A 26,552-nucleotide genomic window follows, 5' to 3' on the forward strand; every position below is an offset into this window, starting at 1 on the left:
TTAAGATGATGTACAGATGGTATATGACTCCTAAAAAGTTGGCAAAGATGAACAATAAGATGCCAGATAGATGTTGGAAATGTAAAAAACATGAAGTTTCTTTCTACCATATGTGGTGGACTTGTGAAAGAGCGAAAAAGTACTGGCAGATGATTCAACAAGAGATTTCTAAGATCTTGGGATACAAATTTAACAAAGTTGCAGAGACTTTTCTGTTGGGATTACAAATGAAAAAATTTCCAAAAGAAGATAGAACTTTAAGTTGGTACTTGCTCTCAGCTGCTAGGACATTGTATGCGTAGTTGTGGAAGCAAGAAAAAATACCAGAGAAATGGGATTGGATTGTAAGAGTTATGACATGGAGTGAAATGGACAAGTTAACAAGAACCTCAAGAGACTATGATTTAGAAGTATTTAAGATGGAGTGGAAAAAGTTCAGAAGATTCGTAGAAAAAGAGTGGAAAATAAAAGGACATTGGACAATTTTTGATAATGACTAAGTACAAGAGGGAGGAGGATATTAATTTTGGTCCTTATTAATTAAGGGTACCTTTAATATTAAGATTTTAAGTATATAACACCGGCAGGGGTCAAGTAACAGGGGGAGGGGTGGGTAGGAAGTAATATATGGGATAGATGAAAAAAAAGTAATTATCAATGAAGTAAGAAATTGAAATTTATTACCATATGTTACTAATAAAATTGTTTGAAACTGAAAAAAAAATGGCCCACAGTTCCTATTATGCCAGTCTCAAATGCCAAAGCCAGAAACAAACCATTTATAAGGTTTAGTGTATGGCAACTGGTATTTAAGATACCATAACAAAATTTTTAAAAGCAAGAATTATTTTAGTGCAGCCTTGTTATTAGGTTCTCCACTAGCTGCCCACAGCAAGTGACAATTGTCTGAGGTGTAACCCTGTTTGTGAACTCCACCACCCCCAGTGTACAATTGCAGACTGTCAGCAACTATAGGCTTCTGCTAAGGCACTGTTTCACCTTTGTGTGCACATGCCCTCTACCTGCAGAAGACACAGGCAGGAGTTGCAGTAACTACTTTAGTTGAAAAGGGAAACAATGGCCCTTTGTGACTTTTGTGCTTACACACACACACTTTTCTGCTGTGAGAGGGATCTCACCAGCCACAATGAAAGAAAAGAAGGGTTTTACACTGACCAGCCATATCAAAATTGCATTTTCCTCTGGGCAGCTGTTGCGATTGGAGACATGAAGTGAGAACAAAACTTCATTATTTTTGCATGATTGTATGTACATATGTACTGTACATGAGCTTACGGAAGTGGCTGCCTGCCTACTGCTCAGGTTGGAGGTAGGCTGGCTGGGCTCAGAGCTGGGGTGGCCAATAAAAGAGGATGGAATTATGTGGGCTATGTCCGTGGAGTTGGCGCTAACTAAGATTAACTTTCATGTAAATGCACTGGTAAACTATGGATAACTGGATTTTCTGTGCAAGAAGGGAAGGAGGAAGATGCATGCGCAAACTTGGCAACAAACCAGATTGATTCTTTTGTAATTTAGATCATTTACAGAATGCAGAAATTGCAGGTTCTTAGGAAAGAATTCTAACAAGGTTCATAAAAAGGTCCCTCAAAATCTTTTTTTAAAAGATAATACTCTTTCTTTGGAAATCTTCTGAGACAGGTGTTATGTTTTAACTGCAATTTGTATAAAATTGTATTCATTTACTACATTATATAAATATTTTATAGTAAGGAGGTCATAGACTGTATCTAGGACAAAATCTATATTAGAACACACAAAGAACTCTGTTGATTGACACAATGTGCAACCAGAATTATATGTATTCACTACTTACTAGATTCCAATCTTAGCAAAGTGTTTAATTTTGTTTTCTTTTAAAAGGAACTTAGAAAAACAAACAGCATCCATGAATGGGTTGACTGTCCCTCTCAGCTCCAGATTACTTGCAACATAGCTAAGCAAGGTAAGTTAATTTTAATACTATTATAAAAATTTACCAATATTTTAAATAGGCAATTGTTTTCTCATATTGGTTGGAAAAGGAAGATAGAATATTCATGACTAGACATGGGCATGAAACTCATCATGAACCTAATTTCATGACAAATATAGCCCATGTGATTGTGCCTGCAATGAACCTCCAGTGAACCTTCAGAACGGAGGTTTGTGTGGCTTGTGTTGGCGGTTCATGCACAGGTGTGTGGTGAAGCTTGCAAAAACAATTTAAAGGGAACATTCCCTTTAAATGGCTTTTGCAAGCTGCACGCGAGTGAAGTCCAAGTGAAGTCCACCTAGAAGTGAGTGAACTTGCTGCATGGACTTTACTCACATGTGTGGCTTGCAAAATCCGTTTGAAGAGAACATTCCTATTAAATGGCGTTTTCAAGATCTCCCCCCCCCCCTTTCTTTCTGCTGGCCTCGTGGAGCCACTGCCAGCAGAGGAAAGAGAGGGAAAATATCAGATTGCCCCATCAAGACCCTCACTAAACAAACTGCTTTGATAAATGGGGAGACTCATGAAGGTTCATGGTTCATGGGATGAACAGGGCTTTTTTTCTGCCGGAGCCCATAGGAGCGGAGTTCTGCCTGTGCTGGCCAGGGCTCTGGCTGGCCTGACCTGCCATGCAGTAGGCATGTGCTTCCAGACCAGGCAGTGTGATTTTTAATATGCAAATGAGATCCTGCTGAGCTTTTTCTACCAAAAAAGCACTGGGGATGAACCTCTATTTTCCAGGTTTGTGCGTATCACTATTTTACTACAAAATGTAGGTGCAATATTCATGCAGTATCTTGCTGGTTTGTGTGCAGTTATTCATTCTAACTTTTGGAGGTACAAAATACTAAATCAGAAGTGTATTCTTCTTGGTTAACAGCAGGGGTGGCCAAAACTTGCTTAAAGTAAGAGCCACATAGAATAAACATCAGACATTCTCCAAGCCCCTGACCAGATTGGTTTGTAGAAGTTATTTAAAGAGACAGATGCCTTCTCCAAGCCAGCCGATAGGACAGTGGGGCTTTGAGAGCCATACAATATATGTGAAAGTGCCAAATGGTGCTTCTGAGCAGAGTTTGGCAACCCCTGGTTAACAGTGGCTGTACCACACACACAAAGTTTTTTTCTTACAGAACCTGTTGAGAAGCCAAACTGTAGAAAAATACAGTGGGCTCTAGAAGGAGTCTCATCAGGAGATGAGCAAAGCAGCCATCTTCTCCAGGGAAGCTGATCTGAGCCATCTGAAGAGCAGTTGAAATTCTGAGTGTTCTCCAGCTCTCACTTAGAGATTGGCAACAATGGTTCCCCAGGAGGAAGTGATTGGTTTGGAGGGTGGGGTCTATGGCATTGTACCTATCTGAGGTCCCACCCCTCCTCAAACCCTACGCTTTCTAGGCTGCACTCCTCAAATCTCCAGGAATTTCCCAAACTGGAGTTGACAACCCTATCTCCTTCTCTTTATCTGCCCCTCTGACTTCAGCTTTCTGTCTCCTCCCCTCTCCCTGCAGCCTCGGAAAGTACAGTCTTTCTCCACAGTGGAGAAAGTACAGACTTTCTCCACAGTGAGGACCAAAGCAGCTTACATCTCTCCCCCTTTATCTGCATAACAGCCCTGTGAGGCAGATTAGGCTGAAAGTCTGTGACTAGTCTGAAATCACCCAGTCAGCTTCCACAGCAAGAACCTGGGTCTGGCAGACCCTGCTCTGAAGTGCTACCTGTACCAAACTGGCTGTCATAGGGAGGCTGCTGCTGAACATTAGAAAGCAAACAGGCCTAGTGTAGCCAGTCTCCAGGTGGAGCTTGAAGATCTCCTGGTATCACAACTGAACTCCAGACAACAAATCTCTCCCCTTGCAGAAAATAACTACTTTAGAGGGTGGATTCTATGACATTATATTCAGCTGAGGACTCTCCCTTTACTGACAGAATCAAGCTTGGTTGCCTATCAACAGCCACTGCCTAGCACCTTCCCCAGTGGCCCAATCCTCATCTGTCCTGGGGCAAGTCTGAATGGAGGACGGAGGGAGTAACTGACAGAAAAGAGGCGTCCACTGTGGCCTCTGAAGAAATACTTCTGGTGGGCCAGGCCTTGCCGCCTAGTCACATTACCACCTTCATTTCCTGTCTCTTCACTGTACACCATAGCCAATGGGGGAGCCGGAAAGTGTTGATATGCTTTGGGTTTTAAATATATAGGATAACTGCATTCAAGTCAATGGGCTTAGAAGGGTGTAGCTCTGTTTAGGATTACCCCAAGGGATGGTTCGGAAGTAGCATTTTCTTCCTTAGTACAAATTTCCTTGTTCTGTCTCCTTAACCATTGGTAAGCAGTTAATCAACACTGATTTTACATCTAATTATAGCAAATCAGAAGTTGTTTTTAAGTTAGGATCTAAAACAGTGTTCAAATACATGAACCTTCCTTTCCACATGCCCAAGTCACTGATGTGCATGGGCTTCTTTTTTGCTGCTCTGCTAATGAGAGGCTCTTGCCAATTCCTTGCTAAGCAGTTGACTGAGTGTAATGTTTTCAATCCCTGATGCTTGATGTATTCTCTCTTTTCAGATGCAGTCTGTAACAGAAAATGGAGATCCCTCTTCTGGAAAACAGCATGAAGAGAAAACATATAAAAAGGTTAGAAATTACATGAGTACTTCTTTTTGTCCATATTATTTTCATTTTAAGTCGGTCAGTCTGTTCAGAATTCTGTTTCAATTCTTTTGTTTATTTGAAATGTGTAAAAATGAATATTTTCTGTGTTGAGCATGGGAAAGTTGGTAATCCTGATGTTTTCACATATCCCAGCAGTTTGCATATTATGCTCTTAATGAGATGCTTAACATTCAGTAGTCTGCCTGTGCCAGTCATGAGCACCAGTTCTCGTCATTGTAGGAAGGAGCAGAAGGGAAATAGTTAGGGATAGCGCTTTCTTGATCCTCACTTGCAAGGAAAGGAAAATTAAGGGAATTCACTTGTTTTGAGTTGTGTGTCTCTTGCATTGGATAGTGAAACGGTTTTTGTTTGTTTCTTGTTCCAGTATTCTAGTGGCTTCTCCATGACCCATCTCACTTGACTTAAAGTTGAATTGAATGCGTTAAGTTGCTGTGAATGCATTGTTGTTGGAGTTATTTGATAAAATCTCATACCTTGAATAAAACTTCATTGATTTAAAGTTGCCACTGGCTCAAACTTTTTTCTGCTGTTTCAGACCAATACAGCTACCCACCTGAATCTAGAGTTATTTGATGTCTTTAAAAAAACAAAACTATTCCTATTTGGACTGACAGCAGAGCACTTCTGGAGGGGCAGATTTCTAATGTGGGGTGTTTGCCTTTCACTGCATCATTTTTGTTGCAGTGTTCTGACCATTTAAAGTTCAGATATTGACATATTACAGCAGAACAGTATATTGGCTTGCTCAGCTCTATCAGTGGTCCAAAAGCACTGCTGTGGCTCTAAGTAGCGAACATCACAAGCCTACAGAGCAGTAGCAGTTGGAGTCCAGTAGCACTTTTAAGACCAACAAAGTTTTATTGCAAATGTTAAGCTTTCGTGTGCTAAAAGCACACTTCATCAGACAATTGCCCCAAGTCATCAGTAAAGATGTTAGCATATTGTGAGGCCATGCAGGTACTCGTGGCTGTACCATTGATCTATTTTTTGCTTCATACCAGCACGGCTGCCCACCTGGATCTATCTACAGAGCAATACTAAGCTGGTCTGAAGATAATCTTACTGAAGATTCTACTCAGCAGTGCTTACTCCCAGAAAAGTGTTCTTAAGATTGCATTGTGTCTAATTAATGACTTGACCAGGTTGCCCATAATCCTTTAAAAGATTACTTCTGCTTCTGGGAAGATTTTTTTAAAAGCATTTTTAATGTTGAATAACTGAAGTGTATCTAGTCTAGTGCCCGTCAATTTAAGATATGTTACATAGAATGTTCTTGAGCTACTCATATTACTGTGCAAATGTACAGTGCTTGTTGACTCCAATATAATATTTACTGGGCATACATTTTATATGGCTGAGTTTTCCAAAATAGGATAATTGCTGAGTAATTTAGAGGGGAATATTAAAATTGTCATATCACTTATTGGATCAATTTGACAATGACCATGCAAACTTTCAGGCTTAGTGATGTTCTGATTTAAGCAGAATGTGAAGACATCTGAGCTTGCACTTAAAGAGGAAAAAGATCCTGCTAAATTATTTTTAAGATCAATGAATGCTTCAGCAAATATTAGCTGAGGTGTGTTCTGTTTTACTTGCCTGTTATTTCCTTGTGTGTGGAAATTGATACTTTGAAAGCAACTCAATTTTTACTTTAGTTACTCAGTTCTGATCTGTCTTTTTGCTGGAAGACAGAGTGAACCTCAGTGTTGTCAAGGAGGTGATCTGAGAGAGATTAACCTAAACAAACACAAATTATGTACTGGCTAAGCTTATGTACAAAGAACCTAGCAAATGAAACTAGTGAGTCTTCCAGAATCCTACACTTCTAGGAGAAGAGAAGGACTTGGAAGGTATTCATTATTTTCATGATAGATGGATACAATGTTCCACTGTCTAATACCATATCAATATACTTTAAATGTGCATGATCTCTTGAGTCTTTTCACTCTTCCAGCAATTTGCTATTAGCCAATAGTAATGGGGGTGGGGTCATTGCCTTTTTTACCTTTTTAAGATAGGATTGCTGGTTCTGAAAGTCTCAGGCAGTAGTTCTCTCTGGCATCAAGATCTTTATCCTTGTCCATTAATGAGGCTAATCTGGTATTTCAGACAGCATCTCACAGTTTTTAGTTGGAAAACCTGCAGAAAGCTGTCCCATCATAAGAAAAAGAGATTTATTTTATTAACAGATTACTGTAATATGATCTAAACTCCTTTAAGCAAGCTAAAAATGGGGTAACATCAATATGTCTTCTGCTGTGCATGAAAGGAGATCTGATTCCAAATTGGATCTTGTGGATCTAAACTCCTTTAAGCAAGCTAAAAATGGGGTAACATCAATATGTCTTCTGCTGTGCATGAAAGGAGATCTGATTCCAAATTGGATCTTGTGGAGTACATAATTACAGTTGTGCACCTGAAAAAACAATTACCATGGTATTTTGTGGATTTGGATTTTGGAAAGGGCATAATTTGATTATATACATATGTACATATATTTGGCTTCCACAGTACTGCTTCACAATTTAAGTTTGAGTTTTTCTGGGATTTTTGAATTATTCAGATTGGGGGATTGCAAAGGGGGGCTGGAGTGGCGGTCTTTCAACCAAATTACACCAAAAATGGCATGGGATGTAGTGCTATCTGTCCACTGAAGATCCTCAAAGTTTCAAGTGGAGTGGACAATGGGGCCTAAGTCTACGTTCCCTGAAAAAGGTGTCCCAGTCATTTTACTTTCATGGGTGCAGATTGGGAGGAATAATGGCCCTGGAAAGGGCCCTTGCCTCCACAAATGAGGGAGGGAGGGAAGAAAGAAGGAACCAATAATCTTATAGCTTTGCCAGGCCCTGTGTGAGGTTTGTGGTAGCTCAGGACTGCCTTTTCCAGTCTGAGAGGATTGTGTTGCTCACTCTTCCATCCTGTGGTCCAGGAAGTCTGTGGTTCCTGAATACTTGCAGAAATTGGTATTTTAGGGTTGTCAATCCCCAGTTGGGGGCAGGGGATCCCCCAGTTTGGAGGCCCTCCCCTTGCTTCACGGTTATCAGAAAGCAGGGGGGGGGAGGGAAATGTTTGCTGGGCACTCTGTTATACCCTATTATACCTTCAGTGAAATTGCTGAGCAGTCAGGTTAGAACTGATAAAAGGAAGTACTTCTTCACCCAAAGGGTGATTAACACATGGAATTCACTGCCACAGGAGTGGTGGCAGCTGCAAGCATAGACAGCTTCAAGAGGGGATTGGATAAACATACGGAGCAGAGGTCCATCAGTGGTTATCAGCCATGGCGTATTGTTGGAATTCTCTGTCTGGGGCAGTGATACTCTGTATTCTTGGTGCTTGGGGGGGCACAGTGGGAGGGCTTCTAGTGTCCTGGTCCCACTGATGGAGCCTGGGTTTTTTGGCCACTGTGTGATACAGAATGTTGGACTAGATGGGCAATTGGATTGATCCAACATGGCTACTCTTATGTTTTTATTAGACCAATTTCCATAGAGGGTATAATGGAAAATTGATCTTTGGGTATATAGAGCTCTGGGGGACTGTTTTTTGAGGTAGAGGCACCAAATATTTAGCATATTGTGCAGTGCCTCTCCTTAAAACACCCCCCAAATTTCAAAAATAATTCTTTCATTACTTCCAAATGGAGGGAAGGCATTTAAAAAGCATGCAGTCCCTTTGAATGTGCTGGCCAGAACTCCCTTCAGTGGTACTTGCCTTGCTTCTGGCTCCACCTGCAAAATCTCCTGATATTTCTTGAGTTTGACCTAGCAACCCTATATTCCTGTGGTAGTTGTTGGCAGACGTCACATGGCCTGTAGCTGAATGACAATGCGAGCTGTCAGTATGAGTTCATTAACTATTCTTGCACCTAGCAGAGAAATATTTTATCACGGACGCCAACTGACAAAGCATAGACCATCTTTGAGTGCTCTGCAAGAAAAAAATACTCTTGCAGATAGCTTTCCTTGGGATATTTTATTTAGCTTAACTTTCTCATTTCCTTTTTTCTCTAAATCTAGGTTTCTGGTTTTGCGGATTGATAACTCCAGTTACACTCAGTATTTTAATTGTGTAGAGTCAGTTTTCAAAGAGAAGATTTAGCTGCCTGAAGTGAGATACACATTCACTCTAATAAGTATTGAAAAACATCAAAACTTTTAAAAATCAAATGTTCTAAAGCTGTTATACATGAATATACAGTTTCTTGTTTGCATTCATATCAAGCATCACATCTGAACAACAGTCACACTATTTACAGAAGTTTCGTTCTATTTTGAGAGGGCATGTGAAGGGAAAAACCAATACATGGAAAGTTTTCCTCTATGATAAGACACTCAGTCACCCATAGAATATAGTCATACAAATATATCTGAGACATGTTGATATTTGATTCAAGAGCTAAAAACCATAGTTCTGTTTTTATTGGATCATGCAGTTTATCTTGGGGCAAATAATAAAACTGGTCACTGCATAAGAGTCATACAATAAACAAATTTAACAGCTGATGGGTGGACCAACCCAGCTGTTAGGTTAAAATGGATCAGAGCCATTAGACCTCTGTGTTTGCTCCACCCTGCTTGGAAATGGTGGAGGAAGTGAAAGGGGATCACTGAAATGGCTTGCATCTATTTCAGCCTAACAGCTAACAGACACACCACCCTCACTGTTAATTTGAAATGGATGCAAACCATTTCAGTGATGCCTCTCACTTCCCCAGCTTCCCATCACCAGCTGCACAAACCTCCAAGGAGGTTTGCAAAGCAGCAACATGGTCCTCCATTTCTTCTTTCTTTCACCACTACAAGCTGCATACCATAGCTTCTGCTGACACAGCCTTTGGAAGAAGAGTTCTGCAGCACATTGCGATGTCAGCTGACAGTGACCCACCCATCTAAGGGACACTGCTCTGGGAGGTTCCACAGAGATGTCCTCCACCTCAGAGGGAGAATGGCCCATTGGCACTTACTGTAAAGAGTCATCCTCCTCTGAGGTCAGGAGGACATCTCATCCCTCTCATCATCTTCTTGCATATTTTTTCCTTTGTGCTGTTCTCTTCTTTCTTATTGTTTGTTTTTGTTTGCCTTCTGCTGTTCAAATATAGGCTATGTTTTTCATTCATGTTGGTATGATTTTTAGAACTAGACCATTAAGTTTAGTTTGAACTCACTGCTTTTGGAGTCCCAGAACTTAAAGTGTGGGTTATTCTGAAGGCACCAGAAGGAAGAAGGAAAAATTATTTCCTGCCTTCTTAAAGGAACCGTGGGGATAACCACAGAGATGTACTCCTGACCTCAGAGGAGGAAGACCCTTTCCAGTAAGTGCCAGTGGGCTGTTTTTAACATTTTAACCTTCAGAGACCCTTTTCCATTATACCTTGTCTGTTGAAAAATTCCCACACTGTGCTGCTGAACCTCTGCATATTGCCATGGACTTGTAGGCATCTTCTAAGGTGCTTGAACAGTTTATTTAAGGTAGTGTTAAACTGGCTATTGCTCTTCATGGGAATTGTTTACATCAATGTACAATCTAGAACACCCCCAATACTCCCCTGGAGCTATGCTTTGAAGAAAGAGCCATTAGGACACTCCCCATGGGCAAACTCTTGATAAGCTTCTAAAAAATCTCAGGGTTCCCCAAAATAAAGATTGAAAACCATTCTTCCAGCCTTTGGAGTTTGCTACTGTAATTATGCAGGTATTCTGGAAATGCAGTTAGTTGTTGTCACATTTGTGTATACCATCGTGTGCAAAATGCATTGCATAAAATACTACCTGCCACTCTGGGTCAGATAAAGTTTTTCAAGACTTCATCGCCAGTGCTAAAAAACTGAGTTGTCTTTAATGTGCAATCCAAGTTCCGTTTTAAAAACTTTCTTCTGGGAATTAAAAAACCTGTACTAAGTATTATCCATTAACTATTGGTGCTACTGTACTAATAGCAATCAAATAATTTCTTAGGTCAGCACATAAAAAGGAAGTTCTTATTGTCATTGTATGCTTTGGTTACTGATTATATACCAGAAGACACCCATAAAGTTAAGATGCCGCACACAGGTGGCCAAATCGTCCTGACCACCCGGGAAAGTCCCGCTCCTGCCTCCAAATTCCCGCCTCCCGGGCTGGCTATCCCGGGACCATTAGAAGTCCCGGTTTAGCCAGCGGGGCGGGCGGGGAAGGCGGCGGAGGCGGCGGCAGGACAATGGCGGCAGCAGCGGTGGCCGGAGCGGGAGGCAGGCCGGCGGCGCCTGCGGCGGCATGGCGGGAGGCCCCAGGTCGGTGGGCTCGGCCGCCTTTTCCTCAGCCGCCTCCCCGCCAGCAGCGGGGGAGGGGGTCCGAGCGGCGAGGAGGCCGCCGAGGTGCCCCGCCCTCCCTGCAGGCCCGGCGGCCTGGCTGCGGCTGCCCCGCGGAGCGGGGAGGCCGGGGAGGGGGTCCGAGCGGCGAGGAGGCCGCCGAGGTGCCCCGCCCTCCCTGCAGGCCCGGCGACCAGCAGTGCCAGCACCAGCCGCCGCATCGCTGCCCGGGAAGGGGCCGCCGCCTCCTGCTCCTCCTCGCGCTGCTGCTGCTGCGCCTCCTGGCCAGCTTGCCCGCCCGCCCGGAGGGGAGGCCCCCACCCGCGCCCTGCGAGACGGTAAGCCCCCCCAGGCAGGCAGGCAGGGAGGAAGGGGGCCAAAAGCGGGGGGGCGGCTGGCGGGAGGGGCGGCCGGCCTTCCTTCCTTCCTCCCCTCCCTCCCTCCCTCCTTCCCTCCCTCCTTCCTTCCTCCCTTCCCTCTTTCCCTCCCTCCCTTCCTTCCTTCCTCCCTCCTTCCTTCCTTCCTTCCCTCCCTTCCTCCTTCCTTCCTTCCTCCCTTCTTTCCTTCCTTCCCTCCCTTCCTTCCTTCCCTCCCTCCCTCCCTCCCTCCCTTCCTTCCTTCCTCCTTCCTTCCTTTCTTCCTTCCTTCCTCCTTCCTTCCCTCCCTCCTTCCTTATATAATAATAATAATATAATAATAATAATAAATTTTTATTTGTACCCCGCCCTCCCCTGCCGAAGCAGGCTCAGGGCGGCTAACAATACGGTGACCGATGGTGCACCAACAATAAAACAGTTACATTAGAAACATTAAACATTAATTGACCTTAAAAACCTGATTAAAACAATTAACTAAAACATATTATAACGCTATCCTTGACGCTCTTCTAGTTGATGCTGATGGCGGATTTTCTTCTTATCAGTATAATTCAGTTATTCATAAGCTAATTTAAAAAGGGTGGTCTTGCAGGCCCTGCGGAACTGATCAAGGTTCCGCAGGGCCCGCACCTCCTCTGGAAGTTGGTTCCAGAGATATGGGGCTGCGGCCGAAAAGGCCCGAGAGCGAGTGTTCTGTAGTTTGATTTGTCTTGGCCCAGGGGTAGTCAGTCTGTTCTTTCCTACTGACCTCAGTGCTCTCTGGGGTTCATACGGGGAGAGACGGTCCTTCCTTCCCTCCCTCCTTCCTTCCCTCCTTCCTTCCCTCCTTCTGCGCCACCTTCATCACTTTCGGGGTGTAGATCCCCCAGTGGGGTGGGTTCCAGACTCCCTCCGCCGGCTGTTTCTGATAGCCCTGCGCCCCCTCTTTCATTTGATATGTGTCCCGTGCGGGTGCCACCCTCCCGTCGGGAGATGCCGCAAAAAGAGCCCCCTTGAGGCTTATGGCGGCAGGGCTCGGGGGAAGCGAGCTAGACTGCTGTTCTTTTGAGGGGTTATAGAGTGTTTCGAGCCCGTCCCTGTGCCATCGGTCCCATCATTGTGGGACCCAGGGGGCCGGCGCGGCGGCCCGCCGAAGCAGCCTGTCACTAATAACACAGGTCGAGATGCAGGACAGGAACCTGGAAGTGACCGACAGGCTGCTTCAGCAGGTCGCCACGCCAGCCCCCTGGGTCCCACAATGATGGGACTGATGGCACAGGGACGGGCTCGAAACACTCTATAACCCCTCAAAAGAACTGCAGTCTAGCTCGCTTCCCCCGAGCCCTGCCGCCATAAGCCTCAAGGGGGCTCATTTTGCGGCATCTCCCGGCGGGAGGGTGGCACCCGCACGGGACACATATCAAATGAAAGAGGGGGGCGCAGGGCTATCAGAAACAGCCGGCGGAGGGAGTCGGGAGACCACCCCACTGGGGGATCCACACCCCGAAAGTGTGTGGAGCCCACCCCACTGGGGGATCCCACCCCACTGGGGGTGCCACACTTCTCAGCGTGGAACCCGTTCTCTCTAGTCTTCTCACTTTGAAAAAAGTAAAAAAAGAGTTTTATTTAACTTTATTATCCCCTTTCCCTCTCTATTAATAATCTTGGTGTTTCCGGCGGTGATATTTGGGGGATTTTTGGGGACGTCACAGGAAGTGCTGTGAAGTCACTTCCTGTTTCCGGCAGTGGCATTTGGGGGGAATGATGTCATTTGGGGGAAATGATGTCACAGGAAGTGATGTCACTTCCTGTTTCCGGCTGTGGCATGACGTCGCCGGAAGTGACGTCACTTCCTGTTTCCGGCGGCACGCGCGCAGCGCACACACACACATCATTCCCCCCCTCAAGGTGTCCCTGGCTGGCCTGCAGATATTATGGCCACCCTATCACCCTTATTTATTTCCAGTTCTTTCTACTTGGTAGTTTGGATGGTGAACGTTCAGTTGTTGCTATGTATAAAGTACATATAGATTGTACACAGAATTCAAAGTAAATATTGCTCAAAGGAGGAAAAACCGCACTGTGTTTTGCTTTGCAATGTTGGAAGGAGGCCTGTTTGCAATGGGAAATGGAGTTGTTCGTAGAATGTTGTTTGCAATAAAATATGACTGGGAGAACAAATAGTTTCTCTTTAATCAGGAGTTCCTAAAGCAAGAAAGACATTCAAATCTATTCCACTCTGGCATTGAAATTACGATGTTTACAGCAATTTGGTTGATCCAGGAATTCTCATGGTGTATATGGTGTGTGATAACTATTGTAATTAGGTTATGTGATTTTTAACTGCAGTATTTACAATTCCTTTGGCCCTATCTACCACATTAGGGCTGCTAAGCCCCAGGTCCGGATGGGGGTTCTCCCGGCCAGAAGGTTCCCAACCCACTGGCCCACATTGGGCCGGTGGGGGAAACCTCCCCCAACGTTGCTGGCATGATGATGTCACCTGGAAGTGACATCATAAAAATGGCGGCGTCCATGTAGTCTGCGCTAGGTGTTTCCAGGAAAACTCTATGGTTTTTCTGGATGCTCTAGCTATTTGGGAGGTAAAAACTCTATGGTGTATAGGTACCATAGAGGTTTTACCTCCCAAATGGCTAGAGCATCCGGGTAAACCATAGAGTTTTCCCAGAAACGCCTAGAGTGGCCCCGCATGGGTGTCACCATTTTGATGATGTCACTTCCAGGTGACATCATCGCATTGTGCACGCGCTCCGCACGTGAGAGAGTGTCCCCCACTGTGGGAAGCTGGGGACTTGGCAACCCTATACCACATATAGGTGCACTGAGCAAGGAGGAGATATAATCATTATATTGCAAAAAAGAAAATGACTTCAGTTTGAAACCACAGTAGGGAAATTATCTTACAAAGCATGAAGGAATACTTCAGTAGTCTTTGGACAGCATCAGATATTACGCAGAAGTACCAGCGGTGGATGAGTTTCTTGTTTATCCTCTGTTTGCACTTTCTGTGTAATAACTTCATGGGGAACATAAATCTTGACATTCATGAACTTTGTATGTTCAATTTGTACATCTTACCATGGAGACGCTACATAAAATCAGCCCTTGCATTAGTATACTAGAAGCATAACCTGAGGTTTTTGCACATCTATTGTTAGATCATCTCTGTGTTATTGTGACTGCTTCGTAGAATTGTAGTTAAATCTGTTAAAACATTAAGATTTGTCTCATCTGCAGGAGGGAGTGATGATGGGGGGAAAGGCTGAAGGGTCTGGGCATGTGGTATGTCCAAGAATTATATGTAGTATTGCTGGCCATGTGACCCAGTCAGGTCATTTCATAGAAAAAGAGGTGCTGGAGCTCATTAGCACAACTCATTTGCATATGGCATACACCCCTGACATCACCGGAAGGTGCACTAAATTATATCAGCTCAGCATCTACCTTAAAATGCTTCTTGAATTATAATTGTTATAATAAAACCTTTTTCCCATTATACTTTAGATTCTCCTATGTGGCCACAGTGGCATGATGAAGATTTCCATGTCTCTGCTTTATATGTTTTAGTTATTTTCCCTTTTTTGCAGGGAAAAATATTAGAAAGTTTGTTAAATCATAAAGTTCAGCAAAATTCTCACAGGGGGTTTGAACAATGGAGCCCAGAAATAAGTATTGTGGGAGGGGTTTTGAAGAAAGAAAGAGCACAATAAAATTTAGAGGTTACAGAGCTCCACTCCTGTGAGCTCCTACCCAAAATGAGGCCTGGATCCAGTGGATAGAAAGTGGAGTATGTCTTGAGTATTCTTAAGCAGGTCTTGACCTCTCAACTCTAGTTTCTTATCTATAAAAATGGCCTACTTGGTTGCAAGGACAAATGTAATGCAGATTATACAGCATTTAGCAAAACTGAATGTACTGTAATGAGAAATGGGAGAACTTGGTTATCTAAGAGTTTTAGTTAATAGATACATACTAAGATATGGTTGGAAGAAACACAACAGAAAAAAGGAGTACTAAGTACCAGAGATCTAAGAATAATAATAGTGTATAAAACAGAATAATGAAGGTGCATATATGATGTAATTTTTGAATCATATATGCACCTTCATTATTCCTTTTTATACATTCTATAATTATTCTTAGATCTCTGATACTTAGTACCCCATTTTTCCTGTAATTTAGAGGTTTTCCTATCCTTTTATTTAATTTTTAAGAAGTTTTTCTTATGGAAGAAACATGATACAGCAGCCTTGATGAATAAGCAGATATGGGCCTGGTTGGTGCCTGTGTTGGGGATGAAAACCATTTGGAAGCCACCTTGAGTTCCATAATGGAGGAGGCTATAAATATAATTTATGGACCATGGTACGTAGCTGAAGGATTAATTCAGTTTATATAATACAAAACCTCTTAATTGCATTTTAGCTTGAACTATTTAATCTGAAAGTGCCAATAAAATAGATATTGGCATTCTTATACAAATTTAATAGTTTGTGGTTTAATAAGATTAAGCTTCTATTCTGTTCTAGCAATCATAATAATGCTTATATTCCCAGGTAAAAAACCTGTTCCAGGCCCCAAAAGGACAAAAAGCTAACTTTAAATATTGCCATGCTTTAAATATTATTAGGAAAGAATGACTTGGTTGCTGTTTCAAAGTATATTTTACTACCTTTTAAGAAAACAGTTAAGAAAATATTTTTATTGATACTATATTGTTTTTAAATGGAATAATAGTTATGGGGGAGGGAGAAGGAAACTGTATACATTTGGGTATTCAGTTAGAATCATAGAGTTAGAAGGTACTTCCATGGTCATCTAGTCCAACCTCCTGCACAATGCAAGAAATTCACAAATACCTTCTCCCCATACACTCTTCTTGCCCTCTTACTTACCATCTACCTAATTCATAAAATCAGCATTGCTGTCAGATAACCATCTAGCCTCTGTTTAAAAACCTCCAAGGAAGAAGAACCCACCACCTTTTGAGGAAGCCTGTTCCACTGAGAACTGCTCTGTCAGGAAGTTCTTCCTAATGTTTAGCTGAAAACTCTTCTAGTCTGACCTTCTGGTGCAACAGAAAATAATTCTGCACCATCCTGTATATGACAACCCTTCAAGGATTTGAAGATGGTGATTACATCACATCTCAATCGTCTCCTCTACAGGCTATACATAGCCAGCTCCTTCAGCCTTTTCTCTTAGGACTTGGTCTCCAGACCCCTCACTATCTTTGTTGTCCTCCTTTGGACATGTTCCAACTCGTCTGTATCCTTTTTGAATTGTGGTACCCAAAACTGAACACAATACTCTAAGGTGAGGTCTAACCAGAGCAGAGTAAAGCGATACCATCACTTCATGTGATCTGGTCATTATACTTCTGTTGATACAGCCCAAAATTGAATTTGCCTTTTTAGCTACTGCATCACATATCAGATTCAGTGTGTGGTCCACTAAGACCCCTAGATCTTTTTCGCACATGCAGCTGCCAAAACAAGTCTCTCCCATTCAATAATGATGCAGTTGGATTTTTTTCCTAACTAAATGCAGAACTTTACATTTGTACCCATTAAAATTCATTTATTGGTTTCAGACCTGTTTTCCAGCCTGTCAAAATCATCCTATATCCTGTTTCTGTCTTCTATTGTATTTGCAACCCCTCTCAATTTAGTATCATCTGCAGATTTAATAAGCATTAATTTTTTCCTTCTTCCAAATCATTTATAAAGATGTTGAACAAAACAGGCCCTAGGACAGAGCCTTGCGGCACTCCATTTGTCACTTATCTTCATGGCAGATATGAGTTTTGTGTGGAAGAACTGGATCAATTTCAGTCTGTTGGCAATCATTGTGTGTGAAGGTGGACAGCAGCATTCAGAAGCAACCCTCATATTTAATACATTTAAAATGATGTGTTATGACCCCCCCCCCCGGTGCCATCGTATGCAGGGCTGAAAGCTTATCACATTGAGATATTGCGATAGTTATCTACATGACTTACAACATATGATTAAAACAGGTGGTCAAATGATCGCACAGTTTGATGGTCTTACAAATTACACACAATTCTGTGGTGTATATTGTCAAGAATAGCCTAATTCAAGAGTAGAAGACTTGTTTCTTCTATGCTGACTTAAGTTAGTTTGTGGGATGACTTTTTTGATTTTTACTTTATATTTATTTGCTTCAAATAGTTATATTCCACTTTTTTATTCAAAGAGTTTTCAGGGCATCGAACAAATAAAAAGTAATATTATCTGAGCAACCTGTCAGTAATAAAATCAATCCAGTGGACAGCAATTAGAATAGCAGCAGTTTGAAGAAATAGATTAGTTTTTTTACCCTTCAGAATGTGATACAAGGAATATTGTCCCAAGCTATCCTTATTTATATTTGGCAGAGAACCACTAGCCTGTATAGCATGTATGTGTAGCAGCTGTAATGCATGCATCTATTACTGCTTAAATAGATAAACTCTATCTCGTACTAGAAGTAGGGTAGATCCATAGGAAACCACCCTGCCAAAAGATTTATGTTACATAGAATTCTGTGTGCGTATTATAGTTAACTGAGTTTTTTGGTGTTCTTATGACACAGCATTAACTGAGCAGTCTATCTCTGAGAACCAGTGCTCAGCTGCCCTTTACCTCTGTCAGCCATTGTTGCTGAATCATGCTTTTAAAAAATGTTTGTGTGTGCTTGCATGCTTGGAAGTCATGGTGACCCCTAGTGGGGCTAGGAGACTTTCAGAGAGGTGCCTTGATACCCCTGCCTTTGCATCCCGACCCAGGTATTCCTTTGGAGGTCTTTCTTCCAAGTACTTGCCAGTGTCGGCCCTGCTTAGCTTCCGAGATCTGATGAGATCTGGCTTCCTATCCAGGGTGGGTGTTGGATCATGCTTTGAAGCTTTCTGTCATTCAGCTGTTGGAATATAGTTAATATAACAACATGCTTCTGGCCCATATTACTACAAAAAATAGTGAGTAGGGAGGAGCAGTTCAAACGGGAAGTCTTGATGGCTGCCAGCAAACCATCAATTCAGCACAAACTAACAAGAAACTTCTGTTCCGTAAAAAACTGTTTTTGTGCCACCTTCTAAAGGCCAATAGCCTTTAGCCTCCTCTAGCAGGCCACTTCCAGATGTATAGGGGCATGAATGAAAAGTCTACAGCTAGATTAAGGGCTAGATTAAGGGCAATCATACAATCTTGTGGGCTGGTGCAGCAAGTAAGATGCATTAAGTGGAGTTTATCTAGTACACAGAGGCATATGAGGAGAAATAGTCATTCAGATGTGTGAGTCTCAGATAGGGTGGCCAGACCGTCCCGGTCTCCCGGGACATTCCCGGATCTGGCCACCCAATCCCGGATCCCGGGCTCCCTATACCGGGACCATTAAAGGTCCCGGTTTAGGCAGCCCAGGAGCCGGTGGGCCGCGGGCGCGGGCGGGGAAGGCGGGGAGTGAGGGAGGGAGCGTCCCTGCGCCTGCGCAGGGCCCCTGCGCACGCGCAGGGACGCTCCCTCCCTCACTCCCCGCCTTCCCCGCCCGCGCGCGGGGCCGGCAGCGGTGGGGGAGGCCTCTCCGCGGCCTCCGCTGGTCGCTGGGGGCCTTCCAGAGTGTCTGGAAGGCCCCCAGCGACCAGCGGAGGCCGCGGGGAGGCCGCGGAGCACCCGGCGCTGGTCCGGGAAGGCCTTCCAGAGCCTCTGGAAGGCCTTCCCGGGCCAGCGCCGGCCAGCGAAGGCCTCCCCGCGGCCTCCGCTGGTCGCTGGGGGCCTTCCAGAGTGTCTGGAAGGCCCCCAGCGACCAGCGGAGGCCGCGGGGAGGCCGCGGAGCACCCGGCGCTGGTCCGGGAAGGCCTTCCAGAGCCTCTGGAAGGCCTTCCCGGGCCAGCGCCGGCCAGCGAAGGCCTCCCCGCGGCCTCCGCTGGTCGCTGGGGGCCTTCCAGAGTGTCTGGAAGGCCCCCAGCGACCAGCGGAGGCCGCGGGGAGGCCGCGGAGCACCCGGCGCTGGTCCGGGAAGGCCTTCCAGAGCCTCTGGAAGGCCTTCCCGGGCCAGCGCCGGCCAGCAAAGGCCTCCCCGCGGCCTCCGCTGGTCGCTGGGGGCCTTCCAGAGTGTCTGGAAGGCCCCCAGCGACCAGCGGAGGCCGCGGGGAGGCCGCGGAGCACCCGGCGCTGGTCCGGGAAGGCCTTCCAGAGCCTCTGGAAGGCCTTCCCGGGCCAGCGCCGGCCAGCGAAGGCCTCCCCGCGGCCTCCGCTGGTCGCTGGGGGCCTTCCAGAGTGTCTGGAAGGCCCCCAGCGACCAGCGGAGGCCGCGGGGAGGCCGCGGAGCACCCGGCGCTGGTCCGGGAAGGCCTTCCAGAGCCTCTGGAAGGCCTTCCCGGGCCAGCGCCGGCCAGCGAAGGCCTCCCCGCGGCCTCCGCTGGTCGCTGGGGGCCTTCCAGAGTGTCTGGAAGGCCCCCAGCGACCAGCGGAGGCCGCGGGGAGGCCGCGGAGCACCCGGCGCTGGTCCGGGAAGGCCTTCCAGAGCCTCTGGAAGGCCTTCCCGGACCAGCGCCGGCCAGCGAAGGCCTCCCCGCGGCCTCCGCTGGTCGCTGGGGGCCTTCCAGAGTGTCTGGAAGGCCCCCAGCGACCAGCGGAGGCCGCGGGGAGGCCGCGGAGCACCCGGCGCTGGTCCGGGAAGGCCTTCCAGAGCCTCTGGAAGGCCTTCCCGGGCCAGCGCCGGCCAGCGGAGGCCGCGGGGAGGCCGCGGAGCACCCGGCGCTGGTCCGGGAAGGCCTTCCAGAGCCTCTGGAAGGCCTTCCCGGGCCAGCGCCGGCCAGCGAAGGCCTCCCCGCGGCCTCCGCTGGTCGCTGGGGGCCTTCCAGAGTGTCTGGAAGGCCCCCAGCGACCAGCGGAGGCCGCGGGGAGGCCGCGGAGCACCCGGCGCTGGTCCGGGAAGGCCTTCCAGAGCCTCTGGAAGGCCTTCCCGGGCCAGCGCCGGCCAGCGAAGGCCTCCCCGCGGCCTCCGCTGGTCGCTGGGGGCCTTCCAGAGTGTCTGGAAGGCCCCCAGCGACCAGCGGAGGCCGCGGGGAGGCCGCGGAGCACCCGGCGCTGGTCCGGGAAGGCCTTCCAGAGCCTCTGGAAGGCCTTCCCGGGCCAGCGCCGGCCAGCGAAGGCCTCCCCGCGGCCTCCGCTGGTCGCTGGGGGCCTTCCAGAGTGTCTGGAAGGCCCCCAGCGACCAGCGGAGGCCGCGGGGAGGCCGCGGAGCACCCGGCGCTGGTCCGGGAAGGCCTTCCAGAGCCTCTGGAAGGCCTTCCCGGGCCAGCGCCGGCCAGCGAAGGCCTCCCCGCGGCCTCCGCTGGTCGCTGGGGGCCTTCCAGAGTGTCTGGAAGGCCCCCAGCGACCAGCGGAGGCCGCGGGGAGGCCGCGGAGCACCCGGCGCTGGTCCGGGAAGGCCTTCCAGAGCCTCTGGAAGGCCTTCCCGGGCCAGCGCCGGCCAGCGAAGGCCTCCCCGCGGCCTCCGCTGGTCGCTGGGGGCCTTCCAGAGTGTCTGGAAGGCCCCCAGCGACCAGCGGAGGCCGCGGGGAGGCCGCGGAGCACCCGGCGCTGGTCCGGGAAGGCCTTCCAGAGCCTCTGGAAGGCCTTCCCGGGCCAGCGCCGGCCAGCAAAGGCCTCCCCGCGGCCTCCGCTGGTCGCTGGGGGCCTTCCAGAGTGTCTGGAAGGCCCCCAGCGACCAGCGGAGGCCGCGGGGAGGCCGCGGAGCACCCGGCGCTGGTCCGGGAAGGCCTTCCAGAGCCTCTGGAAGGCCTTCCCGGGCCAGCGCCGGCCAGCGAAGGCCTCCCCGCGGCCTCCGCTGGTCGCTGGGGGCCTTCCAGAGTGTCTGGAAGGCCCCCAGCGACCAGCGGAGGCCGCGGGGAGGCCGCGGAGCACCCGGCGCTGGTCCGGGAAGGCCTTCCAGAGCCTCTGGAAGGCCTTCCCGGGCCAGCGCCGGCCAGCGAAGGCCTCCCCGCGGCCTCCGCTGGTCGCTGGGGGCCTTCCAGAGTGTCTGGAAGGCCCCCAGCGACCAGCGGAGGCCGCGGGGAGGCCGCGGAGCACCCGGCGCTGGTCCGGGAAGGCCTTCCAGAGCCTCTGGAAGGCCTTCCCGGGCCAGCGCCGGCCAGCGAAGGCCTCCCCGCGGCCTCCGCTGGTCGCTGGGGGCCTTCCAGAGTGTCTGGAAGGCCCCCAGCGACCAGCGGAGGCCGCGGGGAGGCCGCGGAGCACCCGGCGCTGGTCCGGGAAGGCCTTCCAGAGCCTCTGGAAGGCCTTCCCGGGCCAGCGCCGGCCAGCGAAGGCCTCCCCGCGGCCTCCGCTGGTCGCTGGGGGCCTTCCAGAGTGTCTGGAAGGCCCCCAGCGACCAGCGGAGGCCGCGGGGAGGCCGCGGAGCACCCGGCGCTGGTCCGGGAAGGCCTTCCAGAGCCTCTGGAAGGCCTTCCCGGACCAGCGCCGGCCAGCGAAGGCCTCCCCGCGGCCTCCGCTGGTCGCTGGGGACCTTCCAGAGTGTCTGGAAGGCCCCCAGCGACCAGCGGAGGCCGCGGGGAGGCCGCGGAGCACCCGGCGCTGGTCCGGGAAGGCCTTCCAGAGCCTCTGGAAGGCCTTCCCGGGCCAGCGCCGGCCAGCGAAGGCCTCCCCGCGGCCTCCGCTGGTCGCTGGGGGCCTTCCAGAGTGTCTGGAAGGCCCCCAGCGACCAGCGGAGGCCGCGGGGAGGCCGCGGAGCACCCGGCGCTGGTCCGGGAAGGCCTTCCAGAGGCTCTGGAAGGCCTTCCCGGGCCAGCGCCGGCCAAGGAAGGCCTCTCCGACGCCTCCCTGGCCTCGCCGCCGCCCCCGCCGCTGGACTCGCCGCCGCCGGACCCGCCGCCGCCGCCCGACCCGCCGCCGCCGCCCGACTCGCCGCCGACCGCCACCGCAGGTAAGGGGGCCGAAAGCGGGGGGGGGGGCGGCCTTCCTTTCTTCCCTCCCTCTTCCCTTCTTTCCTTTCTTCCTCCCTTCCTTCCCTCCCTTCCTTCCCTCCCTCCCTTCCCTTCCTTCCTTCCCTCCCTCCCTCCTCCCTTCCTTCCTTTCTTTCTTCCTTCCCTCCCTCCCTTCCTTCCTTCCTTCCTTCCTTCCTTCCTTCCTCCCTTCCCTTCCCTTCCCTCCTCCCTTCCCTCCTCCCTTCCCTCCTCCCTTCCCTCCTCCCTTCCTTCCCTCCCTCCTCCCTCCCTTCCTTTCTTTCTTCCTTCCCTCCCTTCCCTCCCTCCCTTCCTTCCTTCCTTCCTTCCTTCCTTCCTTCCTTCCTTCCTTCCTTCCTTCCTTCCTTCCTTCCTTCCTTCCTTCCTTCCTTCCTTCCTCCCTTCCCTTCCCTTCCCTTCCCTTCCCTTCCCTTCCCTTCCCTTCCCTCCTCCCTTCCCTCCTCCCTTCCCTCCTCCCTTCCTTCCCTCCTTATGTTCTTATGTGGCGCAGAGTGTTGGACTGGAGGGGCCACTGGCCTGATGCAACAGGGCTTCTCTTATGTGACACAGAGTGTTGGACTGGATGGGCCACTGGCCTGATCCAACAGGGCTTCTGTTATGTTCTTATGTGACGCAGAGTGTTGGACTGGATGGGCGCAGAGTGTTGGACTGGCCTGATCCAACAGGTCTTCTGTTATGTTCTTATGTGACGCAGAGTGTTGGACTGGATGGGCCACTGGCCTGATCCAACAGGGCTTCTGTTATGTTCTTATGTGACGCAGAGTGTTGGACTGGATGGGCCACTGGCCTGATCCAACAGGGCTTCTCTTATGTTCTTATGTGACGCAGAGTGTTGGACTGGATGGGCCACTGGCCTGATCCAACAGGGCTTCTGTTATGTTCTTATGTGACGCAGAGTGTTGGACTGGATGGGCCACTGGCCTGATCCAACAGGGCTTCTGTTATGTTCTTATGTGACGCAGAGTGTTGGACTGGATGGGCCACTGGCCTGATCCAACAGGGCTTCTCTTATGTTCTTATGTGACGCAGAGTGTTGGACTGGATGGGCCACTGGCCTGATCCAACAGGGCTTCTCTTATGTTCTTATGTGACAATACTGACTTTGGTGGACCCAAGCACTGATTCAGTGTAAGGGAGCTTTGTGTTTGTGACTGGAGTGGACAATACTGACTTTGGTGGACCCAAGCACTGATTCAGTGTAAGGGAGCTTTGTGTTTGTGTCTTCTGGTGCAATTTTGTTCTCAGATCCTGTATTTACTTCATCAGTATATGGGATAAGGCACTTTCTCAACTGTGCTGCATAATGCAGCCTATTTATTTTGTCCTGTTGGCTCTGTTGGCTCTATCTGCGCCACCTTCATCACTTTTGGGGTGTGGATCCCCCAGTGGGGTGGGCTCCCGACTCCCTCTGCCGGCTGTTTCTGATAGCCCTGCGCCCCCTCTTTCATTTGATATGTGTCCCGTGCGGGTGCCACCCTCCTGCCGGGAGATGCCGCAAAATGAGCCCCCTTGAGGCTTATGGCGGCAGGGCTCGGGGGAAGCAAGCTAGACTGCTGTTCTTTTGAGGGGTTATAGAGTGTTTCGAGCCCCTCCCTGTGGCATCGGTCCCATCGTTGTGGGACCCAGGGGGCCGGCGCAGCGGCCCGCTGAAGCAGCCTGTCAGTCACTTCCGCATCTCGACCTGTGTTATTAGTGACAGGCTGCTTCGGCAGGCTGCTGCGCCGGCCCCCTGGGTCCCACGACGATGGGACCAATGCCACAGGGAGGGGCTCGAAACACTCTATAACCCCTCAAAAGAACAGCAGTCTAGCTTGCTTCCCCCGAGCCCTGCCGCCATAAGCCTCAAGGGGGCTCATTTTGCGGCATCTCCCGGCAGGAGGGTGGCACCCGCACGGGACACATATCAAATGAAAGAGGGGGCGCAGGGCTATCAGAAACAGCCGGCGGAGGGAGTCGGGAGCCCACCCCACTGGGGGATCCACACCCCGAAAGTGATGAAGGTGGCGCAGATAGAGCCAACAGAGCCAACAGGACAAAATAAATAGGCTGCATTATGCAGCACAGTTGAGAAAGTGCCTTATCCCATATACTGATGAAGTATATACAGGATTTGAGAACAAAATTGTTTCCGGCGGTGATATTTGGGGGATTTTTGGGGACGTCACAGGAAGTGCTGTGAAGTCACTTCCTGTTTCCGGCAGTGGCATTTGGGGGAAATGATGCCATTTGGGGGAAATGATGTCACAGGAAGTGATGTCACTTCCTGCTTCCGGCAGGTGGCGCGGGGGAAATGATGTCACAGGAAGTGATGTCACTTCCCGTTTCCGGCAGGTGGCGCGGGGGAAATGATGTCACAGGAAGTGATGTCACTTCCTGTTTCCGGCGGTGGTATGACGTCGCCGGAAGTGACGTCGCCGGAAGTGACGTCACTTCCTGTTTCCGGCGGCGCGCGCGCGACGCGCGCGCGCACTCCTGCCTTCCCCCCCCCCCAAGGTGTCCCTGGCTGGCCTTCAGACATTATGGCCACCCTAGTCTCAGATATCTCTTAGATTCAAATCCAGCAGTACTTTAGAGACCAACAATGTTTTCATGGTGTAAATTTATGAGAGTCTGCATGGTTGAATCCTGTTAAATCATGAATGGAATATTGCTAACAATGAATAGTGTTGAGCAGATGTGTGTTCAGCAGAACACCCATATGGTGTTCACTAACTCAACATATTTCTTATGCAATCAGTCCTAAGTATGAATAATATGCAACACAGTGCTCAAAAATCATTTAACAACATGGAAGAATTTTATTTTTAACCAGTATTGTTGCTGTATTTGTGATGAAGGAAAATTAAGTGAATAATAATGGAATGTTTGGGCAATAATATATTACTATAATTAATACATAGTTTATTATCAGAGTAGAGAAGTGCTTATATCTTTCAAGAATTGGCTCCAAACATGTAACATCACTGAAATTCAAATATATTTCAGTGACTTCATACGTACAAGAAGAGTACTAAATATTTGGTGCTCAGGAACCAAAGCACCTGAATGACTGACTTCACAGTTTTGGCATCCATTAAAAATTATTGCCTCCTTGTAGGTAGGCATGAATGTCTTTGTTTATTTTAGGTCGATTCAGCCGGTTCAGTAGTGCATAGATGAACATCATATTGTAGATGGGGTAACGCTATTTGCTATGGTCATGTACATTGATTTCTCATGCTGGATTGGGACAATGAAGTCTGGAGTTGCCACAGATTCGACTTAAAGCAAATATGGTAACCAAAGCATCCATTAACTTACAAAAGAAGCAAATGTTATTGTTAAGCCAATCTGGGGGCTTTATGTAGCTCAAATTTTCCAAAATTTTCCAGTTTATGGCCAATGGCTTGTTTTTAATATTGTGATGTGGTTTTAATTGTATGCTGCCGTGAGCAGGACTCTGCAGAGGCGGTGCAGAAATCCTAAATAACAATAATAAACTTTACGATTGTCATAAAGCTGTGCTTTCCTCCTTCCTAAGGCTTTATGATCCTTACTTTAGTCAAATAACTAGTCAAATAAATCCACCCACATTATTATGCTGTTTGCCCAGAGAGAGACTAGAATCTGCATGTCATATGTTTTATTCCGTTCAGTTTTTGCAAGCAGTTTTTCTGAAGTAATATCTTTCCTGAGAGGATTCAGTTTCTTTTATTGACAGCCTTTTGCAATTAGCTTCTATTTTTGGTGGCCATTAAGCAAGCAAGTGTTCAGTCACTGAAAAAGGATCAGACTGCCTGAAAGAAAGTATAATCAAAGTTACATAATTTAGTGTTTATGCAGGACATTAACCTTTTATAAAACAGCTTTTCAGAAAAAAATAGGGCATTTTTGAGCAACTCATTCAGTTATTTTACCAATTAAAGTTTTACTTCAGAAATGACCAACTATATCTTGTAGTCAGTAAATTGCCTATTCGAAACTTATGCAGCTAGAAATATTTAATGCCAATAATAACAGATTAATGATCCATCTGTGCATTGTTTCTTATGTGAAAAATAAACTGAACTAGACAATGTACGTTTTTTAAATTGAAAGGAAAATTCTATTTTCTGTGCTAAGTTCTGTGATTTTCAATAGAGTTCACTGAGAAAAAGCTGTGTGTGTGATGGGAGCAGTTTGTTCTCTACTATTCCTCAGACCCTGTTGAATGAGGCTGTGGCTGCTCAGGAACAATTGCCCCAAGTCGGAATAAAGAGGCGAACACAAGT

The 26,552-nt window shown here is 48.0% G+C and overlaps 1 protein-coding gene across 1 annotated transcript in view; it reads left to right on the plus strand.

Moving 5' to 3' along the window:
* PIP5K1B (phosphatidylinositol-4-phosphate 5-kinase type 1 beta) overlaps positions 1-26,552 on the plus strand; it is a 150,857-nt gene that overhangs the window by 40,369 nt on the left and 83,936 nt on the right. Inside the window, exons 2-3 of the mRNA XM_060237430.1 lie at positions 1,885-1,966; positions 4,563-4,631. Coding sequence (XP_060093413.1) covers positions 4,563-4,631 — 69 coding nt within the window. The 5' untranslated portion in view covers positions 1,885-1,966. The remainder of the gene's footprint in view (positions 1-1,884; positions 1,967-4,562; positions 4,632-26,552) is intronic.

Source organism: Heteronotia binoei, chromosome 4 (genome assembly GCF_032191835.1).
Source record: "Heteronotia binoei isolate CCM8104 ecotype False Entrance Well chromosome 4, APGP_CSIRO_Hbin_v1, whole genome shotgun sequence".
Classification (NCBI taxonomy): Eukaryota; Metazoa; Chordata; class Lepidosauria; order Squamata; family Gekkonidae; genus Heteronotia; species Heteronotia binoei.